Source organism: Macrotis lagotis, chromosome 7 (assembly GCF_037893015.1).
Source record: "Macrotis lagotis isolate mMagLag1 chromosome 7, bilby.v1.9.chrom.fasta, whole genome shotgun sequence".
Taxonomy (NCBI): domain Eukaryota; kingdom Metazoa; phylum Chordata; class Mammalia; order Peramelemorphia; family Peramelidae; genus Macrotis; species Macrotis lagotis.
Window position 1 is genome coordinate 106,266,365 of NC_133664.1, and position 14,067 is coordinate 106,280,431.

The window sequence follows — 14,067 nt, forward strand, 5'->3', positions numbered from 1 at the left end:
ATCAACAACATTATGAGATGAACAACTCCTCTCAACAATCCAGAGAGTGAGGACAACTGTTATGGTTATGGACTATATTATCCCCAACCAGAGGAAGAAAAACAAAACAACACAAAATACAGAGGGGAAAAAAACCCTTCCAAATCTGATGAACACTTTTTAAAAATTATCTCTTTTATGTATCTTTCCCTTAATCCTAATTCCTCATGGCAAAAATTACTAATTTGTAAATATATTTGACAAAATATGTGTGTAGAATGCTAATCTGACTATTCCCTGCTGGGGGGAGAGGGGTGGGAAGGGAGGGGAGGGAAATTTTGTCACTTGGAAATAGGCATGTACAAATGGATGAAAATAAATAAATAAATTTTTTTTGAAAAGCATATCTGATTGGGGTAGTTGAGACTATATTATCAACCTGAAAAAGATAAAGCTGAACTAGAGTCTGTAAACATAATTTTTCCCCAGAAATAATATGGAATTCTAGAATAAAAACAGCATTCTTTGAATTATCTATACTCTTATTCCTCTAAGTATCAGCATAGGGAGTAGAAATAAAAAGGTTTTGGAGTGAAGAAAGCCTGAACTTACTAACTATGGGATTCTGAGCAAGTCAGTTAACCAAGTTGTGCATCAGTTGTCTCATTCTTAAATAAGGGAACTGAACTCCAATGCTAAAAGTTTCCTTTCAACTCTAAAAATATGATCCCATGGTTCCTTTTCTTCTGCTCTCAATATTTTAGTGTAGAGAAATGACAATTAGAAATGAAATGGAATGTTTTGACAGAAACAGGATGGCATATTGCATCTATTTGCTATTAAAAGTCTAGTCCATTTACAACTAGTTACAATACAGGCTGTCAACCCCATCTATATTTTAACTAGCTATAAATGGACTAGATTTTTAATAAGAAATGGATGGGATATGCCATCCTATTTCTGTCAAAACATTTGGAATCCATCTGACAGTCATAATATATAGGTGGAGATTAGCTAGTATCTAAGTCCTCTTTGGCTTAACAGGTAAACTAAAATTGGACTCATCTGTACAATATAAAATAACCAATTCATTTTTTTGAAAAAATTAAATCTAGAAACATTAATTTTTAGGACTTTTGCTTAAAATGTCAAACGTATAATTTTAGCACATTTGAAAGTTTTTCTATACTTAAAGAAAGTTGAAATCAAAGCCATAAAGACTGAAGGACAATTACACAGGATATGATTGGGGTGGGGGTGGGGGGTTAGAGAGAAGTGTGTGTGTGTGTGTTTTGGTCAAGAAAGCTCCTTACATAGGGCATCTGAGCAGCCACCATGGCATCATAGAGTTCAGCAATTTCAGAATCATTCTGGTATCCATAGCGACACAACTGGAAGCCTAAAGCCCAGTAAGGAGTCATCACTGGTCGACCAATTAACTGAAAAAAAAAAAGGATAGAAAATAGCTCATAGAGATTCAATTCCTTCAAAATCGATAACATGGCTGATATCAGTCACTAAAACATTTTTCTCTCATTACGTGCTACTCTCATTACTCAGTTTAACTGTTGTACTTTTAAGAAATCTGGGATCCAGGGGGCACATTAAATAGGAATTGCCTGCACAGAGCTCTAAAATAATATAGTAGCAGAGTGCTTTCCCAAAATCTCTTTTCTGCCTTCTAATGTTACTATCTGGTCTGCCACAAAGATAATGGTTATGTAAAGTTATCCCCAGTGAGTCATTCAGCCAAGTATTTAGTATATGCCAGATATTATGAAAAGCACTGAAGACACAAAGAAGGCAAAAAGTCTTTGCCCTCAATGAGCTCACAATGTTCAAGAAACAAGACAAGCCTAAGATGTATGCAGAGGAGATGAAGAAATATGCCTTTCACGGTGCTAGACACATTACTTTGTCAGAAAACATTCAATTATTGACTGAAGAATGGCATGACTTCCCACCTCTGTGTACTGTTGAGTGACAAGTTCTGGAGTTGGCCCCAAAACCATGTAGAAGTCCAGAATACCTCCAATGGTACGATAGGTCAGTGCAGGGGTGGGCTGGAAAGTCACATCTGCAAAAAAAGAATAAGTGATCATAGACATGGAATCATAGAATAGAAGGATTGAAGCAGAATTTATAGATCATCCACTACAACACAAATAAAAGTAGCAATCTCCTATCACCATTACAGGAAGGAGTTCCTCTCCTTTTCTTCTGAAGCTTTCTAAAGATGGGAAATGACCACTTATCTGAGAAGTTCATTCTATCTATGAATAGTTCTAATTGTTATTACAATTATTTTGATATAGAACTATCTCAACATCTGATGAGCTGGCAAACTTTCCATATGCATTAATCACTCCATGAAGTTTCATGACCCAAGTGGAGGTGACCTCAAAATCCACAGTCTTCCATTTTTCTGGATTCTCGACCCACAAATCTTCTACCTAAACCCTTCTGAAACCTGAAATGCACTACACCCAAAGAAATCCCATTACCTTTCCCTCCTCAGGTTTCTTTTCTTATTCTCTTAAATACTGACACCATGATTATCCCCATTACCAAGTCATAAAAACCTGGACTCATCTAGTTATAAATCTACATTACTATGGTCAAAGGAAAAGAAAAAGGTTGAATTTTGCATCAATGACAAGTTTTCAAATACTGACTATTCCTTTTCTTACTCATGTGATTAAAATATCACTTCATAATATCAGTGGGCCTCACTTTTCTGTAAAATGAGAAGACTGGATTAATGACCTCTAAATCCCTTTCAGGTCTAAATTGATAATGCTATGATATAATTTGCAGCATTTTCCCACCTCCATGCCTTTTGTCAAACTATTTTCTTTGTCTAAAATGCCAATTTCCTCATGCTTCTGATATGATATTATTTTTCAATCCTATCCCACTGTTCAAAGTAACTACTCTGTTCTCATACTCCTTTAAGCCCCTCATTGTCTAGAGGCTAAGTGAGTTTTCCCTTCTCTGAATTTTCAAAGCCCCCTTTCCTACCTCTCTTCTGCCCTTATATGAGCTTTGTTGAATGTCATTTTTATATGTATCTTGTCTCCACTTTTAAAGACAGCTTAAGAATACAGACCATATTTTCTTTAATATTTTTATCTTTCTTGATCATTGGTCCATTGATTTTTACATAATAATAGCTTAATAAATATGAATTGTTTTACTTAATTTAAGTCCTGCTGAGGCTGTCCTGTTCAGAAGCTACCCAGAACTCTTTGGTTAAGTGATGTCAGTATAGAAGACATCCTCTTACCCATGGCATTGCTGTTGAGCAGGAGCACTCCATGGGCATTGCCATCCTCTTCCAGACCCATGTAATAGGGGTGCACTCCATAGGAATTCTTCTTGTACTAGATCAGCAGTTGAAAAGAGATCAATCACAGTTTAACCCATAAGAAACATAAATAAAAATCAATACTAAAGCAGCATCCATAATTTTCCTTTCTTTGGGGGGGGTGGTTCAAGGTCTCAAGAAAATGGAGAAGGCAGGATGATTGAATAAATATTTCTAATTGTGTTATCCTGATTCATAATTATCCTCAAAAGAAGGACATGAAGTTGAATAAACTAATCCTGGAATAGGAAAAAAGATACAATATGTATTAATAGCTATAGACCATGTTATACTCCAGTTTTTGACACTTACTCCTGGGGGCTGGTCTCTAGAAAACATTCCCCATGTGTGCCAGTTCAGGTTCCTCTGGAAGGTTGTGTGTTCAGTTTCTCCAAAGCCATAGATGTACTGGGATGGGAGGCGGGTGGAGATACGTAGGAACATGTCATTAAAGGTAAAGCCAGGGACCTGGGAATCCCAACTGAAATACAAGAACAGATCATGACCCTGGGATGTGCATCTCTATTATAAGAATGTTGAAAGTTACCATAATTACTCAAAAATCAGTTACTAGAATTCAGAATAAAGAAAATCTCTGAAGTATTGGTTTCTTTGACTGAAATATTTTTGACTTTAGAGGTGGTTACAGAAAATAGCAAATAGCATATGAAGGCAAGAGGGAAGACAAGATAGTTACTACCCTCAGGAAGCCCACAAACTAGATAGAAGAGGTAAGATAATTATATACAAAATTGTTAGAAAACATTATAATGAATTGGACAAAATCAATGCAATCAAATGTCCTTGTTGTCAAGGTGCTGGGGATTAGATGCCACACCTGGAAGCTAAATGGAATAGTGCATAAAATAGCTGATCTGAAGTCAGGAAAACCTGAATTCAAATCTGACTTCTGACCCTGACTAAGTGTGTCTACTCTTTATTTAAGTTTCCTAATATGTAAAATTGGCATAATAATAATAGCCCCTACCTTCCAAGATTGATATAAGAATCAACTGAGATAATAATTACAAAGTGCTTAGCACATAAGTATTATATTGATGAAGACTGTTATATAAGGCGGGGATGATGATGAATTTAATTAATAGTAAAATCCCTTAAGATAAAATCCAAATAGATCCTTTATTCTCTTCCCTATCTTACTGCTTCTTCTTTTCCCTACCTTACCATTAGCCTTCTTTCACTTAACTGGGGGTATACTGGCTGTCTCTCAGAGAAACTCATGATAACAGATCTAACTTAATAACAGCATAATAAAGCAGAAAACAATAGCACCTATGAAAAATTCAATCAAGCTTCTGGTGAAGTTGGAACCTGGTAGTGGGGAAGAACCTGATTATATTGTTATTAATTTTTTGCCTTTCCATGAATATAAAAATGATTAGTATTTTCATCACATTCTATACATTCTATGTTCTACACATGATATTCATCACATTCTACAACTTCCATTTGGAAGAAACCCAGGAATAGTTGATCTAGGTTTTCCCTGCATCTGAGCATGTAAAATTGCTTAATATCACTCCATTCTCTACCATAACATTGTAGAGTTATCTGTCCTATCTGTTGAATGATACTTATATATTCCTAATGGAAAATAACAATGCATAGATATTTTCCAGATCTTATACTTGGTAGAATGAAGAAATTATTTTTATATTCTGTCAACCTGGATACATATTAAATGTAGGATAATTTTTTATTGATTAAAAAATTAACAGGTTGTTCATAAAAACTTAAGAGTTTCTTAATAAATATCCAAGTCTCTCCTTGACAGGTTCTCTAAGAGGAGATAAATCTAAAAGTTGTGATATATTTTAGCAAATTTATACAGATTTTGGATATAGAAGTGGAAGAAACAATGCAAGTTTCCTCTTTTGTAATATTCTGTCATCATGGAATCTTTCTCTGGAATCATGAAAGACAATGAGAGGCTAAAATCAAGTATATATATTCTCTGATCCAATTGTCACACCACAGGAAATTGAAACCAAGGAATATCAAGCAATTTGTTTAATTTCCCAGAAGTGATTGGTATTTTCATTTATTCAAGTATTGAAAACTCAAATACTAGCTTTTTGGTGATCAAAACCAGTTGTCCATTCCCTCCATGTCAGATATCAGGCTAAGGTCAAAATTTGGGTTGTCCACTTATCACCACATTTCTGAAACAGAAACTACTTACATCACAATGTTTGTGTTTTTCCGACGGATCTCAATTCCAAATGGGTTTTCCTTGATAGTTACCTCATAGAGACGATTTTCGGGTTGGCTATTGGGGGAGCTTGGAATATTTAAGGGCACTGGAACTTCATACCTTTTGTTGTTGGCATCATTAATCTAGGGAAACAGAAATACCATAATCTCCATAAGTTACTATTTTCCCAATTGAACGGTTATCTGATTCTATGATTTCTCGGGCTCAATCAAATTTTAGTCCTGGCAAGGAGTACCATCATTCAATTTCTGCTTCTCAAATATATATTGATCATTTTGTTTGAAGGGGAAGACTGATAAGGCCACTACATAGTTCTACTTATTTGTTATCCTCAAAAATTTACTAGGTTACCTGAAGAATTTAGAACTTCCAAGTATTACTATTATGAGGCTATAAAGTCCTTAAGGATAAGAACTTTTACATTTTTATACTTGTGGCCTCAGTACTAGGCAGATAGAAATGCTTAAGTATTCTTCCATTAATTTATTCATCATTGTGAAGTTAAAAATTATGTAATCTAAACTTCATTGTACAGATAAAACTAAGGTCAAAGACCGGTACTTCTCCAAGTAATCTCTAATGTCCTTTCTACTCTTAAATCTATGATACTGTAATATGTATATACAACAAAGCACTGATCTTCACCTTAGGAAATTAATTTTAGTAAAATATTCACTAAAATCAGATGCTTTATACTGCCACCTGCATTATCAAGATTGACCATTCAGATGTTCAACTTAGAAATAAACTTTTTTGAGTGAGGAGGTCACAGGGAATGCGAATTGGTTTATAGATACTAACAGATTTGGAGTTCATTGTTGGAACTTATGTCACTGAAGTCTCTCTTAACCAGTGCTAGCATACCAAGATGTATATAGCAGGCCTTTAACATACCTCAAATAAATATTAGTGAAAACAATTAAACGTGAGATGGTGACTGACAATAGTGAATGATAACTACAGAGTCATTGTACATTTTCCACAGATCCTTATATATTACATCACTTGAGGGCAATAGCAATCCAAACAAGAAAATGCCACAAGGTATTTTTTTTATTAAATTTGTTTTATAGGTAAAGAAACAAAGAAATCAAGAGATTTTCCAATGATAACACTTCTACTAAATATCAGAAAAGAGATTTAAATGGACATCTTCTTGAAATCCAGTGTTCTATTTATTATGGAACTCTGACTCTCAGAAGATCTATGAAGCAGAGGTGAGATTTCAGTTGTCTCTTGAATGAAGAATCCATTGAGATTTAGGTAGAGAGGGACTAAAAAACAGCCTAGTTTAATAAAAATGGGTTTTATGTGTGACTTATTGTTTATCATAAAATTCCATGTCAAATCACTATTAAAAGTCTTCTATCATCTCTTCTCTACCTATCATAAAATCACTTAACCTTAAACTCTGGAAAAAAATACCTTGTTTACCATGACAACCCACAAATAACATATTTTCTTTTTCTTTCAAACATCTTATAACCTTAACACTCTAAACCATTTACATCATATTTAAAATTCTCATCCTTATAGTTAGTTTTCTTTTCATGACCAGCAGAGTGCTGAAGATAATATCTTGCACATACTGGAAATTAAATGAGTTTATTAATAAGTTGTCTCACTCTAGATATTGTAATGGTCCAGAGCTCAGGAATTGCTTTTACTTGTCCTTTTATCCCCATAGATTATAGTTTATCCCCTTGCCTAGCACCTGGTTAATTGCCCAATAAATGCTAGTTGATTGAACAAATATTGCTGATTCTTGGAAACCTCTCTGCTAACATGAGTCCAAAGTTGAGCTTACCTTGAATTGTAGCATGTTGTTCGTATGGAAAATCACATCCAAGTGAAGCTCATCTATGGGAGTAGAAGGATAGTGGCTGGCTCCAGGAATACGGGAGATAGTTGCTGTTAGGCCTGTTGGTTTGCTCTGAACATTAGAGGCAGTATAATCATATTTTGTGATATAGCAAAAAGGGACTCCAGGGGAACTAACAGGCTGAAAACAAAAACATTAGAAACTCGTCAGAATTACAAAACCAGAGGAAAAGTAGATCACACCTTGCCCCATCTCCTTGACATCATTCTCTCCACTTCTTGGTCTAATGTTGAATTCTTAGGAAATTCTTCCTAATAATTTTATCTATCCCATTTGATGAGTATTAAGCCAAAGCTTTGCTCATATTTCTGTTGCTACAGAAAACCCAAAATCTCTCAACACTGGTTATATACTTCAGTCATCTATTATTCCAAATTCAATATTCTTTTGAATTTTAACCCCAATTATCTCCCTCTAGACCAAGCATAATAAATATCATAATCTAGTGAACATTTAAGAAGTAGAATTTGTAATAACTTTCATTTGATCCCACTACCTGGATCCTACTATGTCTATATTTCTCCCTCTTTTTTCAATGAAACTTCATTAGAAAGTCACTACCATTTATTGCTTTCACTTCCTGTTCTCATTCTTTTCTAAACCCGTTACAATACTACTTCCTAATTCAACATCAACTGCAACTGCCCTTTCCAAAGTTAACAATGTATTCTTAAGTGTCAGACTACTGGCCTTTTCTAAATCCTCATTTTTCCTGAAATCTCTAAAGATTTTGAGATTTTTGATTATCCTCTGCTCCTAGAATTCTCCCTTTGATGGATTTTCATGACATTATTCTCTCCTGCTTCTCTTCTTTCTCCTTTGATGATTCTTCATTCATTCATGTCTATTAACTATGATATTTATCCCTCAAGGGGATACTTGTACCTTCTTCTCTTTTACCCCTTTATTCTAGACTCTCACTTGGTGATCTCATAAGATTCAATTAGTACAATTATATTTATGAAGAAGATTCCCAGATATATTTATCTAGCCCTAGTCTCTCTGCTGAACTTTCTGGCATCAACAGCTGCCTCTTGAATATCTTGAACTTGTCTACCACAGGTATTTTAAACTCAATATTTGTAAAACAAAGCTCGGTGTTATTTTTTTTCCAAAACCATCCTCCTTTCCCAATTTTATTATTTCAGTGAGGACTGTCACCCTTCCATTCCCCCAAGCAAACATCTCATGTGTCTCCCAACTTTTATTCCTCAGTTGCCAAGTTCTATCCTATCTTCCTTCACAACAGTTCTCACATAAATTTTCTCCCCACATTCTCGCTTCTGTGATAGACTCTCATCAAGTTTTAACAATATTTTTATAATATCCTTTTAAAATGTTTTTAAAGGTTTTTTAGCTATCTTCCTTTTAAAATAACACCATTATTTTCCCTCTTTTCCTCACAGAACTACCCCCTCTAACAAACTTTTTTGATGTAGCAGAGAAAGAAAAAGTGAAGTGAGAAAGATAAAGCAAGAGAAAAATTGAGAATGTTAAAGAGAGAGAGAGAGAGAGAGAGAGAGAGAGAGAGAGAGAGAGAGAGAAAGAAAGGAGAGAAAGAAAGAAAGAAAAGTATAAGATTGATGGAGTGAAGAAAGGGAGGGAGGAAAAGAAATGAACAGAAAAAAATGAGAAAAAGATTGGGAGATAACTTGACATATCTCTTCATTCTGAATTTTTTGTTGTTTTTCATTCAGTCATGTGCATCTCTTCATTATCTTATTTATGATTTTCTTATCAAAGATACTGGAATGGTTTGCTATTTTCTTCTCCAACTCATTTTACAGATACCAAAAAACCAAGGAGTAAACAGGGTAAAGTCACTTGCCAAGGGTCACACAACTACTAAGTGTCTGAGACTGGATTTGAACTTAGGTGTTCCTGACTAAAACACCTTTCTGTTTTATTTTCCTGTGATCTTTATACTCAAAAATATTCTCCACTTTGGATAAAAAGTGATTTTCCTAAATCAAGACTCTGTCCATGTTATACAACTTCACACTAAACTCTGTAATTTTCTAATTACCTCTAGGATCAAATATAAAATTTTCTGTTAAAGACCTTCCACATCCTGGTTCCCACTTATACTTTAACCCTCACATACTCAGAGATTCAGTTATAATGACATGAATATAGTTGTTTTATTATCACAGTCATGTCTCTCTCATCTCCATGCCTCTTAACTGACTGGTTTCTAAACCTCTGCATTCTATACACTTCACCTGATTCTGGCCCACCTTCTATAGGAGGCCTTTCCCAATACACCCCACCCTGCCAAGCACTTAAAGTATTTCCCTCTTAAATGGTCTTTCATCTACTCTACATTTATCTTACAAGAACCTAATTTTCAACACATTGACTGCTCAAATGGAATGTGTCTATCTTGAGAGCACACACTACATTTCCTCCTTTCTTTGCATGAATGATGGTTAACATAGAGGATTTCTCAGATTAAACATTTAATAAATTCTCCTTTAGTGCCTGACATAGTCCTGTCAGCACATGAGACTATAGAAATTTACTCTAAAAACAGAATTAACTAAAAAAGTTTAACTATTTCACTAAAGTTTTCAAAATTCGGTCATTTGTTAACTCATTTTATTGACTTATGTACCTATGAGATAAATATAACAGGATTTCTTAGCTGAATTTTACAGTTAATGAAACTGAGGCTAAGAGGCATTAATGGGACTTTCCCATCCCATAGCTGGTAAACATCAGAACTGGAATTAGAAAGCAGGTCTTTACTGATTCCAGATACAACACTAATTCAATTTCACCAAAGTAGATTTCTTTCCAAGATTTTCTCTTGATGGTTTCTTTCTTTTGCACCTCTTGTCCATTTCTCAGAGAAGTATGTCTCCCCTACTTTTCTGATTTTGAATCCAAAATGAAACTAATGAGAGTATAAATCAAGAACCAAAAATTTTCATACATCCCCATACCACAAGGAAGCTTGCAATATGTCAGTGTTTTGTATTTTCCCAAGGTTTTAGTATTCCAGGGACTTATCTACTCAAAGGCATGATTTAGGCTTACAATGAGCCACAGAAGCAATGCATTTTAATCCCTAGCAGGATTCCACATTGGGAATAATTCAGTAAAGTGTGTGGCTATTTTCTTGCGAATTTCAACATACTAATATGGTGCCATTGGTTTGTTGGGCACAAGGAACTGATCCTCCAATTTCACTAAGAGCCAGAAATTGTGAAGTTTTCTTGCCTTTGTAGGTTCTTCTAGAACTGAGAAACCCTTTCATTTTCACCCTTATGTAATTACCTAGCCTGGAAATATATACAAATCAATAACCCTACCAAGATACCTGCTCATTATGTAATATTTAGTTCCCTCCTTAGTATTTTCATAGAGACAAATTTCTCTGAAATTGAGATAGCAGTTGTTAGGCAGCTTACTGGGAGAGATTGAACTATATTTGTCATGGCTGTTTCCATTCATGATTCTTTTTTTGAAAAGATTTGCTTCTCATCTCTGGCTAACCTTCTTTATCTTACCTAACTTCATTAACATGTGGGAGAAGGAAACTGATAGTCACTGAAAATATGTATGTGTTTGTGTATGTAAAATCTTACTTCCCAAACCCATTATGGACAATGCTATCCACATCCAGAGGAAAACAAAACAAAACAAAGAAAAAACCTACAGAATCTGAAAGAATACTACATTCATTTTTTAAAATTTCTTTTATTTTTTTTCTCTTCTATCTGATTGTTTTCTTTCTTTTTCACTTAGTCCTAATTCCTCATACAGAAAATTACTAATCTGTAAACATGTTAAATATTAATGTACATGTATAATGTTCACCAGACTGTTCACTATTGAGGGGAAGGGGGTGGGAAGGGAGAGTGCAAGGAAATTGTGTAAATTGTAAATATGTATATACAGGTGGATAAATGTTGAAAAACTTTCATAAATAGCAATTGGAAAAATAAAATTAAATATCAATTGAAAAAGTAAATCTTACCTCCCAGACACAGTCACGCAATTGACAATTTTCTTCATTGATACCATGGTCATCAGGGTAGCAATCAAATTTTTCTGCATCAATGAAATGAGTGCTCCATTCCACTGTGTATTCCTTCCCCAGTTCAAGGTGAAGCCCTGTGATGTTACCAACCTGTCAGAAAGAATTCTGCAAGTCAGTGAGAGTAACCATTAAAATCATCTAAAAGTTCTTTCTTTTGAGCCCACACAAAACTGGTTCTCTTAATTAAAATTCTGGTGGAATTTCCTGCTCTTTTTCTCTTCCTTCCTCCTCCTATAATAAATAGGAATGACTAGGATTCCATCACTTATATCTTTCATGAAAAAAATTAACAGAGGAAACTGTCTTTGGAAAAGAGCTTGTTTTATATTGAATAAAATTGAATCACTTAACTCAATCACTCCTGCAAAAAACAGGGAACTGGGCATAAAGATCTCTAAATGCTTCTCTAATTTCAAAGTCTGATTCAATGGTTCTAATTTTAGATAATACTTCAAAGCTAGATAATTTTAGAAACCATGATAAAACAGAAGAAATTAATGAACAAAATAATTATGTCCTTTTCAAAGAGAACACTGAAAAACATTTTATCTTTTGAACCAGTCAGTTTTAACATTCTCAGTGGAAGTCTAGCTATGTCTTTGTCTCAAATTCTACTTTATCTGGAAATAACCTTAAAAAATGTTGAGAAGTATATTAAAGAAATCTCAAGGGATCAGAAGATTTCCAAATATTAGCACTTGGGGTCATCTCTGAAGAAATTTTTTTTGTCACAGTGATAAAAGATATCTCAAGTGTTGGCATGAGCTATACATCCAAAAATTTGTATAACTATGAGGGATAGGATCTGGTTCACACATCTTTAAAATATAATGCAAGTTAGAAAATATATAAATGGAAAATAAAAATGAACATGAATCATCAGCTGGGTTATTGAAAAATAATAGTACTTTTAATGCTGCTAATGTCAAAAGAGATCAATATTTGTGAGCACTGAAGAAAAATAATTTCTGTTGTTTCTCTTGTTCCTAGGGTTTTCAGACTTTAGTAAGGCTATTTTGGCCTTTCATTCAATAATCAATGAAAAAAGGCAACCATGAATAAAAAACAAATAGTGAAAATCAAGCTACCATTTATATATATAAATATTTGGAGGAAAAGTCAATTCGATACTTGACAGAGACTTTTTTGTTTTGCAAGGGACAACCTTGAAGTTAATGTCCATCAGCTCTAATTCTTCCAACATCTACATATTCATTTCAAATCTATCCTTATATCTAGAGTATAAAATGATGACCTTGAGTCATCAGGAAAATTTTAAATTACTTATGATAGTTTCTGCATACAAAGGATGTTGTAAATGAACTTTAGTATGATTCCCATTTAAACATCAAGTAAAATGTAAAATAAAAGCCTGATGCTTAAAGGCATGAATAGGAAAATCTATTTATGGAGAACATCAAATTGGCTTAAATTTCCAATAAATGATAATTGTTGAAGAAATATTTACCTTTGTTACAGGATCATACTTGATCTCAGCATTAGATTGAACTGGAATGTTATTTTCTTTCACAATAACTGTAACTGGTTTGAGGTTCAGTCCAAGGATTTTAATCTCTTCAAATAATAGACCATCTGGATCACTGTAGTTCATATGCCTAATCTTCACATCTAAGTGACTCTAAAAAATACCCAAAGACAGTGTCCATGTTAACCAGCCCTACCTCCAGTTCTATAACTTACCTTCTCCAATGTATCCAAAGGAGAAAAATGTTTTATTAACCCATTATACTTGCTCTGCCAATTGGAGGGAGGGATTGTATAAAGATTAAGGCAGAATAATCATGCTTCTAATCTTGCTTCTAATCGAACTAGCAGCAGCTCCATAAGGTATATGACTGAAAAGACTGAAAAGACTGGAATTTCTTACTATGCTTAAATGTATACCAAAATGAGACTTCTCTTCTCAAGCCAATAATGAACAAATTCATTAACACTGTAGATCTGAAATCAGTCATATTTGATTCTGGTTCTGGGAACCCTTTCTAGATTCTAGACATTTATACAGTAGAAGCAAGAGCTTTCTGATTTATATGTCAAATTTTTACAATTTCTCTAACTAATCTAAGAATTTTATGTTTTTATAGAAAGTCAAAGTCTGGAAATTTGTCTAGAACAGATACATACTTTGTTTCAATCTAGGAGAGGAGAAAAGAAGGAAATAGGACTGTGCAACAGTAGAAGTGAATGAGACATGTGAAGATCTCATTGGTTTATTGTAAAAACTATACCAGCTCAGCAATTCATCTATAACTTTCAATCTTATTTACCTGAGACACTGAAAGGTTAAAAATTATTCCAATGGCCACATAACTAAAATGTGTCAGAAGCAGGATTAGAATTCAGGACTCTCTGACTTCAAAGATGATCCTTATACATTATAACATGCAGGTTTATGCTGAAGAGATACATGTAGCCATACATGTATCAAGTTAATGAAAGGAGATTAGTGATATAATATTTGACAAAATATGATTAGAGAAAGCAAGGACAGGGAGTAGAAGAATTGGGGAAGTTAGTTGGCTCTTTCTCCTTCTAGT

The 14,067-nt window shown here is 34.0% G+C and overlaps 1 protein-coding gene across 1 annotated transcript in view; it reads right to left on the reverse strand.

Annotated features, from left to right (window-relative positions):
- LOC141492847 (uncharacterized) overlaps positions 1-14,067 on the reverse strand; it is a 319,801-nt gene that overhangs the window by 21,224 nt on the left and 284,510 nt on the right. Inside the window, exons 163-170 of the mRNA XM_074193534.1 lie at positions 12,978-13,148; positions 11,447-11,599; positions 7,390-7,584; positions 5,550-5,704; positions 3,659-3,827; positions 3,266-3,362; positions 1,944-2,056; positions 1,293-1,418 (exon numbers count right to left, since the gene is read on the reverse strand). Coding sequence (XP_074049635.1) covers positions 1,293-1,418; positions 1,944-2,056; positions 3,266-3,362; positions 3,659-3,827; positions 5,550-5,704; positions 7,390-7,584; positions 11,447-11,599; positions 12,978-13,148 — 1,179 coding nt within the window. The remainder of the gene's footprint in view (positions 1-1,292; positions 1,419-1,943; positions 2,057-3,265; positions 3,363-3,658; positions 3,828-5,549; positions 5,705-7,389; positions 7,585-11,446; positions 11,600-12,977; positions 13,149-14,067) is intronic.